General features: G+C 40.2%; 1 protein-coding gene across 4 annotated transcripts; it reads right to left on the reverse strand.

The window, feature by feature from the left end:
• Window positions 1–100: 100 nt before the first annotated feature.
• Window positions 101–15,998, reverse strand: LOC128115696 (zinc finger protein 878-like). Of its 4 annotated transcripts, none has more exons than XM_052746677.1 (4): window positions 15,849–15,998; window positions 7,327–7,453; window positions 7,087–7,141; window positions 101–3,550 (listed from the first exon to the last, which is right to left on the reverse strand). In XM_052746677.1, the coding sequence occupies exons 1-4, from the start codon at window positions 15,867–15,869 to the stop codon at window positions 1,903–1,905; spliced, it is 1,851 nt and encodes a 616-aa protein (XP_052602637.1). In that variant the 5' UTR covers window positions 15,870–15,998; the 3' UTR covers window positions 101–1,902. The 4 variants fall into 4 exon arrangements, with proteins under 4 accessions (XP_052602637.1, XP_052602636.1, XP_052602635.1 ...); XM_052746676.1 differs by having other exon boundaries at window positions 15,602–15,987; XM_052746675.1 differs by having other exon boundaries at window positions 15,557–15,987.
• Window positions 15,999–17,594: the final 1,596 nt, after the last annotated feature.

Raw genomic sequence — 17,594 nt, forward strand, 5'->3', positions numbered from 1 at the left:
TGTTAAAATGCCTTGCAAATTCTCATGTTCATATTCATAAATTAAGGAGTGTGTCTGTTAAGAATTACTGAAGGAACAGAGGGAAGAGGACAAAGATGGGGACGGGGAATTTAAAAGACTAAAATTTATTATAGAAATATATGAAACTATCAAAAAAAGGAAAACGATCAGTTGAAACTGCCTTTAAAAATATAATCATTGAAGTACACAAGAAACTTTAATAAAACACACAGAATCTATGTAAATATAGAGGCTGGGTACATAGCACAAAGATTAAGGGTACTTGCTGTTTTCACAGAGGACTAGAGTTTGGTTCCTAGCACTCACCTTAGGGCACCAAAACTGAATCTTACTTTAGTTCCAGGAGGTCCTACACCCTCTCCAGATCGCAGACACTTAGATGCATGTGCATATATTCATACAAAAACACTGATATACTCACAAATGATATAATAAATTTAAAAATAATCTATATAAATGTCATTAGGGCTGGGCAGTGATGGCACACACCTTTAATCCCAGCACTTGGGAGGCAGAGGCAGGTGGTCCTCTGTGTATTCAAGGCCAACCTTGTCTATAGAGTGAGTTCCAGGACAACTAGGACTATATAGAGAAACTCTGTCTCGAAAAAAAAAGTCATTTAAGAAAATGATTTTTTATGTAAACGTAATTACCAATGAACTAACAGTTTTTTAATTTGCTATGTAAGAGACACAGAAAATATTACAATAGAACAATAACTTTTATACTTTAATCACAGACACTGAAAAACCTGAAAGAGAAGTCAGTGCTCTTAGCTACTGAGCTATCTCTCTGAAGCAACAATTTCTTTTCTTTTTCTTTTCAGATTTTTTATTTGTTTATGCACATGATTGTACAGGTAGCTGGAGAGGACCAGAAGGTGTTCAGAACTTCTGGAACTGAAGCTAAAGTTAGTTGAAAGCCACCCAATAAACATGCTGGAAACCAAACTAAGGCTCCTTGGACAAGTAACAAATGCTAATCACTGAGCCATTTCTCCAGGTTCCAAATAATTTCTTTAAATGCTAGCCATTGTTAAACACCATTTCTTAGGAGTCTGTCTTTCCAGTGACAGGAATGGCAGACCAGAAAATTATGCCAATATTATTAAGCAAATCTTACCTCCAAGATTAAAAACAAAAAGGCAGTAATAAAAGTCTTGTACAAGAATGGATCAAAGATCAAAATGCTAAAATTTTTATTGTACTTCTTTCAGATTATTTCTAAAATATTCTACACAAACTTAAATTCTCTTTATAAGATTTGACTACGTGAAAATGTTTTACAAGCTTTACTTCAACTGAAAATCACACGGCTTTATTTTTTTTTTCATTAAAATTTTCATTTGGTTGGAACAAGTTCACCTTAAAAGTCTCCAGTGGTATTTAAATGTTCTGTAATGGATACTCGATTTTGCTAGCCTCCTACCCTAGCTGTAATAGACAGACAGGCATTAAAACACGAATCAGAACAGGATTTCATCCTGAATATACTTGTATATTGGGGCTATCTAAGTGTTCTTTTCCACTTCAAAATTTTCCTTTTTTTCTTGCTTTAGCACTATATTTATTCACTTCATTTGTATGTGCGCACACATACATTCAATGGTGTGCATGTGGAACTCAGAAGACAACTTTTGGGAACTGGGTCTCTATTTCCACCACGTGACTTTCATAGTTAAAACTGAGATCATCAGGCTACCCAAAAGACCCTTCACTAACTGAGCCATCTCATGGTCACCCAAACTCTTTTTTCATACCTCACAATAAAAGCAAGTTGATCACAGAGGGCCACACTGTTTATAGTTGAGCAAGCTCTTCACTATGAGACCTTATATGGGTTTGTGATGGTATGTGGGACACAGATGCTTTCACAGATTGCTCACATGGACAAGTTTTCTATACTGTGAATTCTTTCATGCTTGAGGAAATTACCACAATAAGTGAATTCTTTCCCACAGTGTTTACATACATAAAGTTTCTCTTTCATAGAATGAATTTTTTTATGAGTATAATAGGAACTCTGACTATTAAAGGTTTTCTCACAAAGGTTACATGCAAAATGCTTCTCTGCAGTGTGAGTTTTTTCATGACTGTTACGGGTACTGGAAGTGGTGAAAGTTTTTGTGCAGTGCTTACATGTATAAGGCTTCTCTCCAGTGTGAATTCTCTCATGACTGTTACGGGCACTTGAAGTGGTGAAAGCTTTTCCACAATGTTTGCATGCATAAGGCTTCTCTCCAGTGTGAATTCTTTCATGCTTGATTAGATCACCAGAAAGAATGAATACTTTTCCACACTTTTTACATAGAAAGGATCTCTCACCAGTATGAATTCTTTCATGGCTGTTTCTGTCGCTGGAAGTAGCAAAGGCTTTTCCACAATACTTACATGCATAAGGCTTCTCTCCAGTGTGTATCCTTCTATGGTTGATAAGATAATCAGAACGACTGAATGCTTTCCCACATGTTTTACATACAAAGGGTTTCTCTCCAGTGTGTATTCTTTCATGACTGTTACGGTCACTGGAACTGGTGAAGGCTTTTCCACAATGTTTACATGCATAAGGCTTCTCTCCAGTATGAATTCTTTCATGGTTCATAAAATGACCCAAACGTTTGAATGCTTTCCCACATTTTTTACATACAAAGGGATTCTCTCCAGTGTGAATCCTTTCACAGCTATTATAGTCATTGGGACTAGTGAACACTTTTCCGCAATGCTTACATGAATACGGTTTCTCTCCACAGTGAATTTTTTCATGAACATTATCAGCACTGGAAATAGTGAAGATTTCTTCACAATGTTTACATTCATAATAATTCTCTCCAGTGTGCATTCTTTGGTGCATGAGAAGGTATTTCAACTGAATAAATCCTTTCCCACATTGCTCACAGGCATAAGGCCTCTCTCCACTGTGAATTCTTTCATGTTTTTGAAAGCATGACAAATATCTAAATGTTTTTCCACATTGTTTGCAAATGTAACACTTCTCTACAATATGAATTCGTTCATGACTGATAAGGTGACTGGAATTAACAAAGGCTTCTCCACATTGCTTACACACAAATGGTTTTACTTCAGTATGGATTCTTTCGTCTATCTGGCCATATTCGTAGTTTGTAAAGGCATTCTCATTGTGCTTATTTCCAGTATAAGTTCTCTCCTGATCCTGATCACGATGGAGATTCCCACAAGCTGTATTACATTGTTGATTTTCACAGGATTTCTCTCTGGAACTTTCATGTACTTGAAATGACTCAGAATGACCCATATCTTCCCAAGATTTCTCATGTTTAAAAGCCTTCTCCACAGGTTCCTTATCCTCAAATGGTTTCTCTTTAGTTTGATCACTGAGGTGCACATCTGAGGGTAAATTACCAATGAGGTTTCTTACACACAAACTATTTTCATATAATGTTATAACAGGAGGAATGTCCTCATTAACAATATGTTCTGGAATCTCTTGCTGGGTTTTTTCACACTGACTATCATGTTCATATTCACCATCTTTCTCAACCACCTGACTTCTGAAAAAAAATGAGAAAAGCATTATTGGAATTGGAAATAGTGAAGCCTTTTTCATGTTTTCATTAGTAAGATTTCTTGCCAGTGTGAACTCTTTAGTGTGTGAGAAGGTATTTACAATAAATGAATCCTTTGGTGCATGGTATATTTTTGATTAGGCAAAGAAAATGTTGGTGACTGACTCCAGTTGTCCACTATAGTTATAATACTCCAGAAGCAAGAGCAGAAAGACTCCAAATTTAAGGTCAATCTGGGCCACATATAAGGATCCTGTCATGAGTAAATAAATAGACTGTTTACTTTCATAAGAATTATGAAGAATCTGAGAGATAGCTCAGTAGTTAAGAGTACCTCTTCCTCTTCCAGAAGACCAAAGTTCAGCATCCCTATGGGTGGGTTCACAGTGGCATATGACTTCAGCTTCAAGGGACCTATAGCCCTCTTCTGGGTCTATAAATCCTTCTCAGACATGTGTGGCATGCACTCACATGAAACCACACACATACATAAATTGAAATGATTTATGGAACATAAAAGGAGAAAATTTTCAGCCAAGGTCCTGGTATTAGCATAAAAGAATAACAATCACATGACATTAGGAAATATGACTCCACTTAGGCATTTGAAATACATAACATGTGCTGGTTAGATTTTTATCAACATGACACAAGACAGGGTCATCTGAGAAGCTGGAACTTCAATTGAGAAAATGGCTCCATCAGATTTGCCTGTGGGTAATTCTATAGGGGAGCTTTCTTGAATAAGGGCCTACCTTACTGTGATTGGTGCCTCCCCTGGGTAAGTGGGCCTGTGAGTCAAGTGATGTGTGCTGTGTATGGCAGAGAAAGAAAAGTGCACCCTAAATCCTTTGGAGATGAGGCTACCATGAGTGGAGCCCAGATGAGGCACAGTGAGCTACAGAATTTGGTTAACATTGAATTATGGGTGTGCTTTGATCTATGAGTTAATGGTGAGTTATGCGGGAGGGCCTACCTTACTGTGATTGGTGCCTCCCCTGGGTAAGTGGGCCTGCGTTATATAAAAAAGGTAGCAGAGCAAACCAGTAGCAGTGCTACTTCATGGTTTCTGCTTCCAGGTACCTGAGTAGCTTAAGCTCCTGGCCTGGCTTCCCTTGATGATAGATATTGACATGAAGTGTAAGCCAAAATAAGCCCCTCTCTTCCCAAGTTGCATTTGGTTGTGGCATTTATCACAGGACTAGATAGTAAACTGAAAGAGAAATTGATACCAGGTCCATGGGGTATTACTGTTACAGACCTGACCATGTTGTTTTTGGAAGGACTGTGATAGTGCTTAGAACTTTCAACTGGAAAAACCAGAGAATGCTTAAAAAAAAAATCTGTTTTGGCAGATTGGAATGTACGAATGTTAAGAGCAATGTAGACAATGATAGCCTGCCTTGTCAAGTTTCAAAACGATGTCTGAGAGAGACCAGGCTGCAACTTACGTTACCCCCTTGGTCACCAGGGTTGATTTGGCTGATGTGGCTGGGGAGGGAGTGCCCCTTCTACTCTCACAGCTCCAAGTGTACCCCTCCTGAAGCCTTGTGCTTTGTCAAAGAGGATAACCTTCCCAGAGTAGAAGAACAGCAGTCTTAAGTTAATGGTATATGAGTAGCTGTGCTCCCATGCTATAACATCCAAGCAAACCCTCAAAGGGGTGTTTAAGAATACCCCCAAAACTCTATCAGAGTGGTTCAAGAGATAGTTTGTATTACAAATCTATGCTTTCTGGTCAGCTAGGGCTGAAGAATCAGCTATGATAAACAACCAGCATTGAGGTGAAATCTTTAGAGATTTCAGTCAGTACAAATACCACAAGGGGCTAAGGCTGCACTTCAAACTGGGAGGAAAACATGGCAATGGGTCAAATTCTGTCAGGTGGTATTGATTTTGGCAGCCTGAGAACTATAGGAATGAAGGGGTCATGGAGAGAAGCTGAGACAGGGACAGTCAAAGGCCAGGATATTTCACTGCTGAAGATGAACCCCAGGTGCGGTGGCAACATGAAGAATGAAGGGTTTGAGAACAGATGAGATTTTGCACCAAGGGTCAAGGTTGGAGTTCCTGAAGAGTTCACAGTGAATGGTGAAGCTGTAACCGGTATGGACCCTAGCATATGAGAGATGTCAATACCATGGATGACTGCCAAGGACAGCAGCAGTTGTAGACTGGAGCCAGCCTCAGCCTGTGAGTCAAGTGATGTGTGCTGTGTATGGCAGAGACAGAAAAGTGCACCCTAAATCCTTTGGAGATGAGGCTACCATGAGTGGAGCCCAGATGAGGCACAGTGAGCTACAGAATTTGGTTAACATTGAATTATGGGTGTGCTTTGATCTAATTGTAACTGTGCTCTGCTTCCTCCCTTTTGAAATAAAAAGTGCATATCTTATATTTTATTTTACAGGAGCCCACAGAGGAGACATTTTGAATTTAAGAGACACTTAATATTGGTGTATAATTTTTTTAAGACTGTGCGATTCCTAAAGTTATGCTCTGATTTATATTGTGGTATTAACATGAGATCATAAGACAAAGAAGAAAGGAAAACTTATGGTATAATAGTGGTGAATCTGTATGTCAAGATGACAAGGAGTCAATTGTGCTGGTTAGGTTCCAGTTGAGAAAATGGTTCCATTAGATTTGCCTGTAGGCAAGTCTGTGGGGGTATTTTCTTGATTAGTAATTGATGTGAGGGCCTAGCCTACTGTGGGTACCACCCATGAGCATATGGGCCTGAATTCTATAAGAAATGAAGCCGAGTAAGTCTTGAGGAGCAACCCAGTAAACAGTGTTCTTCTATAATCCCGTTTCAGTCCCAGTCTTCAGGTTCCTGACCAGCATGAGCTCTGGCCTTCACTTCCCATGATGAGTGAATGTGATCCTGAAGTCAGGACAGGAACCTGAACAAGTTGTCTTTTGTCCTGGTGTTTATTTCAGCAATAAAAAACGAATTAGAAACAGCTCTTCTGAGGCTAGTGAGGTGACTCAGAAGTTAAGAGGACTGATAGCTCTTCCAGAGGAATCATGTTTGATTCCCAGCTCCGACATGGTGGCTCACAACTATCTGTAACCAGGAGATGGGGATCTTATGCCCTCTTCTGGCCTCCAAAAGCACTACATGGATGTGACACAGACATACATGCAAACAAAGCATACATAAAAAAATGATTAATTCTAAAAACCAAGATAACAACAACAAAACAGCCCTTATATACAATGCCCTGAGAAAACATCATTAAAAAATACATCAAATACTTTTGAGTATGAGGCAAGATTTTATGTAATGAACCACTGAAAAATCTCACATAGCTAAACGTTTTATCACATTTGGTGCCATTCAGAAATTACAGACACAGGATAATCAAATTCTGAATGCTCACATCCAATGCAGTTTTATAAAATCTATGTTAGAATTAATTTATACTTAGATATGATTGGATAATTTACTAGGTTCTCAGTTGTCCTATCATTCCCAAATGTTTGATGTAAATTCCTCTCCTTTGAGTATAAATTACCCCAGATTTCTCCTGAGATTCTGGTAGTCCTCTTCAACATCTTCTTGTGTTTTCTCTAGAAGTAAACCCAAAGAAATTATTGTGACACAGTCAACATTATAAAAATTTATTACATTCTAAATCTTATGATGTAACCAGACTCATTAAATTCACATGTTCCCTTTCAATATTTCAAGCCACAAACCACTATATAGCAGGAAAAAGTTGAATAAGCAAAGGAAGCATAGTGTGTTATTTTACCTATGGAGATCAGGTTCAGAAAGTTTTCCTTCATCACATCTCTGTAGAGCTTTCTTTGACTAGAATCCAATAAAGTCCACTCTCCTGAGGTAAAGTTCACAGCCACATCCTCAAAGGTCACGGGCTCCTAAAACAGTACACATATTAAGATGGTTGGTTTTAACTGATAGGCTGACAGGATACAGAATCATCTAGGGCATATGCTTCTGAAGACATTCCTAAGTGGCTATGCAGATAAAGGTTAACTTGAGAAACTACAGTGATTACATGAATTAATGTGAGAAAACCCACTCACAGTGTATGGGAGCATTCTCTGATTTGTATGCAGAATTCTATCAGAGGAAGAAGGGAGCTGAGGAACATAGTCGCTCATCACTCTATTCCTGATTGTGGTTGTGATTTGGCCATCTGTTTTACACTCTTGCTTTAAGGTTTCTGTCATGATTTATTGAACCCTTCAACCATGAGAAGAAATAAACTTTTTGACCGTGTTTTTTTCTTTTTTCTTTTGTGAGAGGCAGAAGAATTGTTTTTCTTAAGGCAGAGAGAGAGAGAGATCAGCATACTAGAAAAAGCAAATCTGAATAGATCATTTTGTAGATATTGTAAAGACAAAAAATGATGAAAGAAATGCTTACAGAAGAGGCACAGCTCAGGAAGGTTCAGAGAGGAACAAGGACTCAGTCTGTAACTGAGGTGGGAACCATTACTTTGCTATTTTGGTCAAGAACCTAGCTTCATTCTGCCCTGGGCCCAGGAACGTAAAGGAACTTGCGTTAAAAAACAATGAAGTATTTTAGTAAATGAAAAGAGTGTAAGCAAGCTTAAAGTTTTAGACACGAGGTGATGAGAAAGCAGCTATGATTGGTGTGAAATTAATTCTTGGTACTGGGACAATAATGAGACAGGCAAGCACAGAACAAGTTAAGCAATCTGAGACTTTACTTGGGTTTTGCACCCAGTCCTCTCTGAATAATGCACCTAGCACCCTGTGAATATTCGTCTTTGAAAAATCTTCTGTAGGTCTTTGAAAAATCTTCTGAAGGTAACCTTGGACCACATCCGATATCAGGTTTCATGCTTTAAAATTGGCAATATGTTAGTCCCTCTAGAAACACCTTATTAATCCCTTATATATATTCAATTACATTTTGGAACACACCTGGTAACAATGGAAAATGGCCTGAAAGTAATGAACTACTTTGGAGCATATGTACCATAAGGCAAACTGTGTTCTCAAAATTAATATCTAAGGAAAATCTTTTTACCATTTTGCATCTGAATAAGGCATATGATTAATATCAGATGCATGACGGGAAAGGATACATGCAGTGAGCAAGGCTTTCCAAGAGTAACCCTATCAGTCAAAACACTGAACCCTCTGTGTATGCTCTATCCCTTAGCAACCAAATCCTTCCTTTCAAAGCCCCAAGCATTAATTGGTGACCTGACCCTGTTCAAACCTACAGTCTGGATATTTTAGGAAGATTATTGAAGAGGGGGACTGGGATAACCTTGGACTAAAATTACTAAAGTCAGCAGCAGCAAAGTACATCATTTTCGGTGGACTGTGCTCTGATATTGTGAGACGGAACCTGCCAATATATCTGAAGATCCCACACTTGCAACTCATGCACTTTCTGACCCTCTCTAAGGTTCCTTTCTCTTCTCTCATTGTATATACTGACTACGGTTCTATGAGCTTATACTTCTCAATAGGGAGTAAGGCCTTGTGATATATATATATATATATAAAAATGATGAGCATTGCCAGGCAGTTGGCCCACGCCTTTAGTACCAGCACTTGGGAGGCAGAAGCAGGATCTCAGTGAGTTTGAGGCCAGCCTGGTCTACAGAGTGAATTCCAAGACAGCCAGGACTGCTTCACAGAGAAATCCTGTCTCAAAAAAAAAAAAAAAAATAAATGAAAGAAAGAAAGGAAGGAAGGAAGGAAGGAAGAAAGGAAGAAAGAAAGAAAGAAGTAAAAGAAGAAAGAAAAAGAAAAGAAAATTGATATTGATGAGCATGGAAAAAACTCTCAGTCTGCTAGTCTTGTTAAGTTTTGAGCTTTGCTACCAATAACCCTACAATTAGAGGTAGTTAAGCCAAGTATGGCAATGCATACCTGCAATCTTGATAGCCATGAGACTGAAACAGGGGATCATGAGCTTGAGGCCAGCATGGTCGACAAAATTTTGTCTCAAAATGATCAAAAAGGAGAGAGAAAACGAAAGACTGGCTCCAAGAAAAAAAGTCAAGATGTCCTTCCTTTTTTTAAAATTTTTCCACAGACTTTGGGTACATTAATTTATAAATTTGTGATGTATTAAATTTTTTAAATGTAGGTAACCAATACTATAAACTTCCCTTAAAACTGCCTTCATTCTGTCCCATGGACTTGGTTACACTGTGTTTTTTCATTTAATTTTAGGAACCTAAACATTTCCTTCTTGATTTGTTCCTTGATCTAGTTATAATTTAGTAATATGTTGTTCAGTTTCCATGAGTCTGTATACTTTTTGTAGTTCTTTTGCTGATAATAACCACCTTTAGTCCATTTGGTCAAATAGAATGCAATTTCTCTATATTTGTAGAGACTCTCTCTGTGCCCTAATGTTGTGGAGTCTGAAGAAAGTTCCACAGGCTCCTGAGAAGATTGTGTATTCTTTAGTGTTTGGCTGGATTGTTCCAGAACATGTCTACTAGGTCCATTGATTTATTATGTAATGTTTCTTTGGTTAGCTTTTTGACCAGATGAATGAGTCATCTGGTAACAGTAGGTTACTGACATCATCCATTACCTGTAATTTTAGATCTAGTGGTATGTCTTTTAAAAATTGGGTGTACCTGTGTTTGTTGAATATGTTTAGTGTTATAATTTCCTCTTGGTGGATTATTCCTATAATGAATATGAAATTACACTCTTTATCTCTTTTGACTAGTTATGGTTTGAAGTCTATTTTATCAGATAAACAATAACTATGCCTTCTTATTCATTTGCATGGAAGACCAGTTTAAACTCTTTTACCCTAAGATGGTATCTATCCTTGATGTTAAGGTGGGAATTAAGATTTTCTTTTCCCCTGAGACATAGTTTCTCTGTTTAGCCCTGGCTGTCCTGGAACTCATTATGTAGACCAGGCTGGCCTCAAACCCAAAGATCTGCTTGTCTCTGCCTCCAAAGTGCTGGGATTAAAGGTGTGTGCTATCACCACCTGGCAGGGATTAAGACAATAACATTAAGAGCTATTAATAATCAGACATAGTGGTGCACACCTTTAATCCCAGCACTTGGGAGGCAGAGGCAGGTGGATGGAGACTATCCTGATCAACATAATGAGTTCCAGGACAGTCGGAGCTATACAGTGAAACACTGTCTCAAAAAAAAGAGACACTTCCAGACAAAGTGAGCTGCCTAGAAGCCTCGCAGACCAGCTCAGCTGCCTGGAAGAGGCTCAGACCAGCATGTTATGGTGTCTGCTTGGATGCAACATAATTCAAACACGAGTTTGGATGCAGAACAAACTCGGGAGCAGAACTGTGACCCTGAAGCAGAATATTACAGTTTTTAAGCACAAAACCCACAAATATCTGTGCCAAGTTACAGTTATATTTTCCACCAACTGGGATTCAGGGATCAGGAGCTTTCCAAGGGACATTTCTTCTCATTGGGTGTTTTACTCTGGTGGCTGGGCAGTTTGCCCATCATTCATGCCTCAACTTGGCAACCAGGATGTCAGTAATGTCAGTTACCTAGGAAGGTCTTGGAAAGTTAAACTTTATTGGACCTTTCATCAAAATGGAAGTTCTATTCAAATGGCTTCAGTTTAGTTCCTTCTTACAAGCAGAGCAGCCTGGAAAAAGCAGAGACTAGCCAACCAGCTTGAAAGAAGGTCAAACCAGTTGAAGTATCTGCAAAGGACAGTGTCCAACCTGCTGAGCTGCCTACAGGCTATGCAAGGTTCTCTGGGTAACCAGCATTCCTGAGCTATCATCCATCCTACGGTTGGCTTTGGTGATGCAGCTGTCTTTGATTCATTTCTGACCCTGTAAGTAACTCTTCACTTATATTTCTGTAATCATCCCAATAAAACTCATTGGTTCACCAAGCTGGACTTTGGTAGTAGCCACACTTTAGTCTATTTTTGGTTTCCTGTCTGACTTGAAAAGATGATTGGTCATATCTCCAATAGAATGCAATCACAGACCCAACTCACCATTCAACTAATGAACTAGATAAAAAAAAAAAAAAGAAAGAAAGAAAGAAAGAAAATCTGTAATTAAATGACACAATGAGGTCAGATGTGATAGGGTATGCCTTTAATCCCAGCACACACAAGGCAGAGACAGGTAGATCTCCCTGAATTTCAGACCACCCTGGTCTACATAGCAAATTCCAGGCCAGCTGGAGCTATATAATTGAGACTGAGTCACAAACGGCCAATAAACAAACAAACAAACAGAATGAATGACGCCACTAAACAAATGAACCAATTAAACACACAAAGAATATTCCACTCAAACATAAGAGAATACACACACTTCTAAGCAACTAATTGAAAGTCTCTATACGAGGATACAAAGCAACTTTCAACAAATGAAGAAAGCCTAAATGGATGTCTTGTATTCTATCTGATCATAACGCAATAAGACTGAAAGCCAATAGCAACAGAAATTACAGAAAATCTACAAACTAATAGAGATTAAATAACACACTACTGAATGAGGAATGTGTCATTGAAGAATTAAAGGAGATCAAGTGCTTCCTTGAATTAAATGAAAATGAAGGCATAATGTGAGAAAACAGACAAAATACAATGAAGACAGTACTAACAGGGAAATATATAACTCTTCTTCCTATGGTTAAAAAAAAAAATCATACAAGAGAGGCTAGGTGGTGGTGGTGCACACCTTTAATCCCAGCACTTGGGAGGCAGAGGCAGGTAGATCTCTGAGCTTGAGGCCAGCCTGGGCTACAGAGTGAGTTCCAGGGCAGCCAAGTCTACACAGGGAAACTATGTCTTGAAAAAAAAAAAAAAACCAAACCAAACCAAACCAAAAAAGCAAAGACAACAACAACAACAAAATCAGACAAGAGGGATTTCCTCCCTCCCCTCCTAGCTCCTTGTGGTGATATTGTGTTCCCCGAAATATTGTGCATCCTAATAAACTTATCTGGGGTCAGAGAACAGAACTGCCACTAGATACAGAGGCCAGAAAATAGTGGCACACACGCCTTTAATCCTATCACTTGGGAGGCAGAGATCCAATCAGATCTCTGTGAGTTTAAAGCCACACTGGAAACAGCCAGGCATGGTGACTCACGCCTTTAATCCCAGGAAGTGATGGCAGCAGAAAGGTATATAAGGCGTGAGGACCAGGAACTAGAGCTGGTTACGCTTTTAGGCTTTTGAGCAACTGTTCAGCTGAGATCCATGTGGATGAGGACCCAGAGGCTTCCACGCTGAGGAAACAGAATCAGCTGAGGAACTGGCAAGGTGAGGTGGCTGTGGCTTGTTCTGCTTCTCTGATCTTCCAGCATTCACCCCAATAACTGGCCTCAGGTTTTATTTTATTAATAAGACCTGTTAAGATTGATGTTACAGCTCTTCACTCTGGGGGGTCTCAGAGCACAGTCCACTGAAAATGACCTACTTTGATGCTGTTCTTTTCTGTGCTGATCAGGAAAACTATATATCACTAACTGCTCACCCAGGAAGAGTAGTGGGGGCCCCTGATGTTGGAGTTCAGAGGCCTGAGACCCTCCCTCCTACTGCCTCCAGGACCTCCTCATGTTTAGGGGATGTCTCTGGGTCTCAAAGATAAGGAGGAAGACTTAATGAATAGTATCAACCACATTATGGTACTCTGTCTACCCTGGCCCCTCCACGTCCCACCATGTCACAGGACATGTACCAGTGAGGATCAGGGACTCTGATCTCTCACCTTTCACCCTTGATCCCTCAGCTTTCTGCCAGGGATCTAGACCACCCTGACTTTCAGCCAGTGATGAGCTATCACCCATGCATTCTCTGTGATTTCTACCTTAGTGGCTCCACCATGACCTCCAATCTACAATTTCTGACTCAGAGAAACCTGCATAACTGGAAAACTGGAGCTTTCATCTCATGTGGCAGAGAGTTCAGTGTATCTTTCTGCACTACTTCTGACTCAAAGGACTCTTGTCTAAGACTGTGACACACACACACACACACACACACACACACACACACACACACACACACACCACAATGACCATGCCATTTACCTCTCACTCATATCTTAACTCCCCCTAAAGTCCCAAAGAAAACTCTGAACCTCTGACTTGTCCTCAGGCAATAGAGTCCCATAGGCCTTCAAGTTGCAAGTGTGGAATTAGGGGCTCTTTACTGCTCGGACCTGAGCCCTCCAGGCAGCAGAAGCCCACCTGTCCCCTTGCAGGTTTAAGGCAGAACCTCCTCATCTCCTCCCAGTTCCACAGGCAAGAATCTCAGGGTTCATACCCCCCTTATTCTCCTGTACCCCAGTTTCTAATCCCAAAGCACAAAGCCCTGACTTCACACTAGAGGGATGATACTAATGAAACTGTGTCTTGCCACCCCAGGTTTGCGAGAAGAATCTGCTGTTTCCTTGAAGACCATCATGTCATTTTTACCCCTGCACAATAGGATGAGATCTACACATCCCTCTTTGGAGGTCAAGGGGAATGCGTCATCTTGGGATTTGGGGCATTATTATTCTGCAAGCATTTCCTACAAAATACAAGTTTATACTTTGGGGGGAAAAATCAGACAGGAAGCTGGAGAGATGGCTCAGCAGTTAGGATGCTTGTGGCTCTTCCAGAGGACTCAAATTTGGTTCTCAGCTCCCATAATGGGTGGTTTACAACTGAATATACTTCCAGCTCTAGGGGTTCCAACAGCTTCTTCTGCCCTCTGCAGAAACCCAAGTACACACCCACACATGCAAAGGAGAACACACACACACACACACACACCCCAAACAAAATACGTGTTTTTCAAAAAAAATCAGCTCTCAGATGAACAACCTAAAGAAGAACCTTAGGTATTGAGAAAACAAGAACTAAAACTCCAAATCACTAAATGGAAGAAGTAATGAAGACCAAGGCTGAAATTAATAAAACAAAAGTGGGAAGGAAAAAAAAAAAAACACAAAAACCCTCGCCGAAGTGGATGACTCAAAGGAGGATCTGAATTCAGTTCCCAGGACCAACACAGTGGATCAGAGCCACCTATAACTTCATTTTCAGGGGGGAAATCTAATACTTTCTTCTGATCTCTGTGCACCTGCCAAACATTCCGCATATCCTTTCTTGCCAGAAAAACACTAGCTCATATATGAGGGAAAAAAACTAAATATAAAAAATAAATTAAAAAAAAGAATAAAAAAATTAAGAGTTGGTGTTTGAAAAGATAAACATGATTGATAAGCCCTTAGCCAAATTAAACAAGAGAGAAAAGACACCCATTAATAAAATAAGAGATGAGAAAGGAGGCATTACAATAGACACCCCAAAATTCAGAGAATCATGATAACATACTTGAACATTTTATATCTCAAGGCTGGGTATGGTGGCATTTACCTTTAACCCTAGCTCTTGGGAGCCAGAGGCAAGCTAATCTTGGTCAGTCCAAGGCCAGCGTCATCAACATAGCAAGTTCCAGGCCAGCAAAAGCTACATAGCCTCAAAAAATTTTACAATTACCACATTAGTATGCATTCAGTGTTTGCCATAAAAGAGGATTATGCTAAGCAATCAATGTCACACCTGCTGCTTAGGAAACTCAGAAGGCCTTGGGATCTTCTTGCCAGAATCTTAGGGAGAAAAACGACCTACTTTTAAAATTGCACAGCAGGGCTGAGGATGTGGCTCACTTGATAGTGTGTTTGCTTAATATGCAGGAACTCCCTCCCTCTGTTTCCTCCCCAGCACATCAAACCAAGTGTGGTGACTCATGCCTTGCAACCCCAAAACTTGGGAAGTGAACGAAAGTGGACCACAAGTTCAAGGTCATCGACAGCTACATATGGAGCTCCAGGACAGAAAAACCGAAAAATAAAAATAAAATAAAAATAAAATCAAATTACAGACCCCTTCTGTTTGCAGAAGCAGCCTAGAGTAAAACCAATACAACACCAAAGAGATCACAGGAAACAATAAAGCAGATCAAACGCAAGTGTGCAAGGGCAGACGGGCAGCAACGCTCACCACCCACGTCCCTTCACAGCACAGCCCGGACTCCGCGTCACCAACCCGGTAGCGCTGCTTTGTCTGTGGAGGCGCAGGTTCATCGCGGATTTCCATGACAGGCTGGGGACCGGAATGAAGCCTTTTCACAGCGACAGGATAGGAGGGGCCTCCCGACTGCCAGCTGCCGGCTCCCGGGTGCCAGACTCCAGCTCAGACTCTGAAGCAAAGTGCCAGGGGACTGTCTAGTCGGCGGCGCCAGGCTGCACCAAGGCCGCGCGGCCCATGACTCCAGGAGCCACCGCGCACTCACCATTTCCTGCTTCGGACGCATTCAGTGGTCCTCTCTGAGGGGCCTGACGTCAGAATAGGTGACACTGACTGACGCCAGCTGTCACACACCTCACAAAAGCTACACCGGATTCAAAAATGGAGCCAGGGGCGGAAACCCCAGAACATTCTTGTTCGTCATTTGACAGTTCCAGCAAGGAAGTAACAGCGTCCCTGATTGGCAAAAGCTGCTGGACCCGCCTTCTTATTCATGAGTAGCAGGACCAACATCCTTTCCCGTCATGGGAGCAAATAAAAATGATAGATAAAAGCAACACCCAATCGTAACCCAGGCGGTCCCTTTGGAGTAAACCTGAGGGATAATTGCATTTAAGGGGAACACCCTCTGGGATTTTAGTGCACAGACTCGCTTCCTTGTGATCAGTGAGTTCCTACTGTTTATTCCACATAAAATAGAGCCATAGGTTGGCTTTTGGACATGCTGGATTCAGTGCCCTTAAAGAAAACCCATGACCATAACAGGAAGGGTCCCAAGTCAATGAAGACACAGTACAAAGAACTAGGGCCTGGTGTGCCAACTAAAGAATTTGTGATAAATGCACTCACTGAATGAATGTATAAAATAAAAGATTCAGGACGAGGAACAGATCTTAAACTGGAGACAGACCTTACTTTGCCCCAGATCAAAAATATAACCTACATTATCAAGTGTAAACATATCCTCACACCTCAGGATCACACACACCGCTGCACAGGAAACTTCACAGAGGAACATTTCCTGGTGATAAGGGAGAGATGCCAAACAAGTTGACCCCCTCGAACTTCCTATGACTTCCATAGCTCCTTCTACCATGAAATCTCTCCTTCAACACCTTAACATTCACAAGAGGGACAAGGTCTTCCACAGTCATATTAAAGTTTTAGCCAATGTAAACTATTAAATTCACAAATACTTTCTCCAGGGCTCTATCTACTAAAATGTGTCATTAAACCTGATCATCACAGATGTACTTCCTGAGAGAGGAAGAGAAGAAAGGGAAGTGAGGACAAGAGGCAATAAAGAGATGACTATGGAAGGAAGGAAGGAAGCATAGCATTAGTTGATTAAAAGGCTCATCTTTTGACAAGGAGTTGAATTTCAATTGGTTTGGATTGCAATCAGAGTCTGGAAAAAATCTAAACAAAAAGAAACATTGTAGTTAAATAACATCATAAACCAAAAGACATCTTCAGAACAATCCACTCAACAAATATATATATCCTTGTCAGTCACACATGGGACTGTTTTCGAAAATCAACCACGTATTAAAACATAAAGTAAGTCTCACCAAATATAGAGAACTGTAGTAACAATCAGCACTCTCTGACCAAAAAGGGATAAAGCTGGATATCTTCAGAAATAGAAACTACAAGAAGTAAATAAACTCACTGAAGTTAAACAACACACTACTGAATGATAATAATAACAAGAAACAAAAAAACTCTGAAAAACTAAAATTGCATGAAAGTAAAAACACAATATATATTAATTAGTGCAGTCAACTGAACAAAAAACCCACAACACATAAAAACCCATGGAACCTCAAAGCCCATTCCACAGTGACACACTTCCTCGAACAAGGCCACGCCTCCTACTAGTGCCACTCCTTATGGGGGCCATTTTTCATGAAGTCTCTTCACCGCAATAAGAAAGAACTAAGAACCCTGGAACCAAAACAGAGATGATCCTTTAGGCTCTGTTATTCCTTAAACAGAAAGACATAACTTA

The sequence above is a fragment of the Peromyscus californicus genome, unplaced genomic scaffold (genome assembly GCF_007827085.1).
Source record: "Peromyscus californicus insignis strain IS unplaced genomic scaffold, ASM782708v3 Scaffold_1__1_contigs__length_55948999, whole genome shotgun sequence".
Lineage (NCBI taxonomy): Eukaryota > Metazoa > Chordata > Mammalia > Rodentia > Cricetidae > Peromyscus > Peromyscus californicus.

Excerpts from the sequence above, each read along its gene's own strand:
- LOC128115696 (XM_052746674.1), bottom strand. The coding sequence starts at position 7,768 with ATGACAGAAACCTTAAAGCAAGAGTGTAAAACAGATGGCCAAATCACA. Across the intron at positions 7,142-7,326 it reads TCTGAACCTGATCTCCATAG|AGAAAACACAAGAAGATGTT; the intron begins GTAAAATAACAC and ends GTTTACTTCTAG. Across the intron at positions 3,551-7,086 it reads AATCTCAGGAGAAATCTGGG|AAGTCAGGTGGTTGAGAAAG; the intron begins GTAATTTATACT and ends ATTTTTTTTCAG.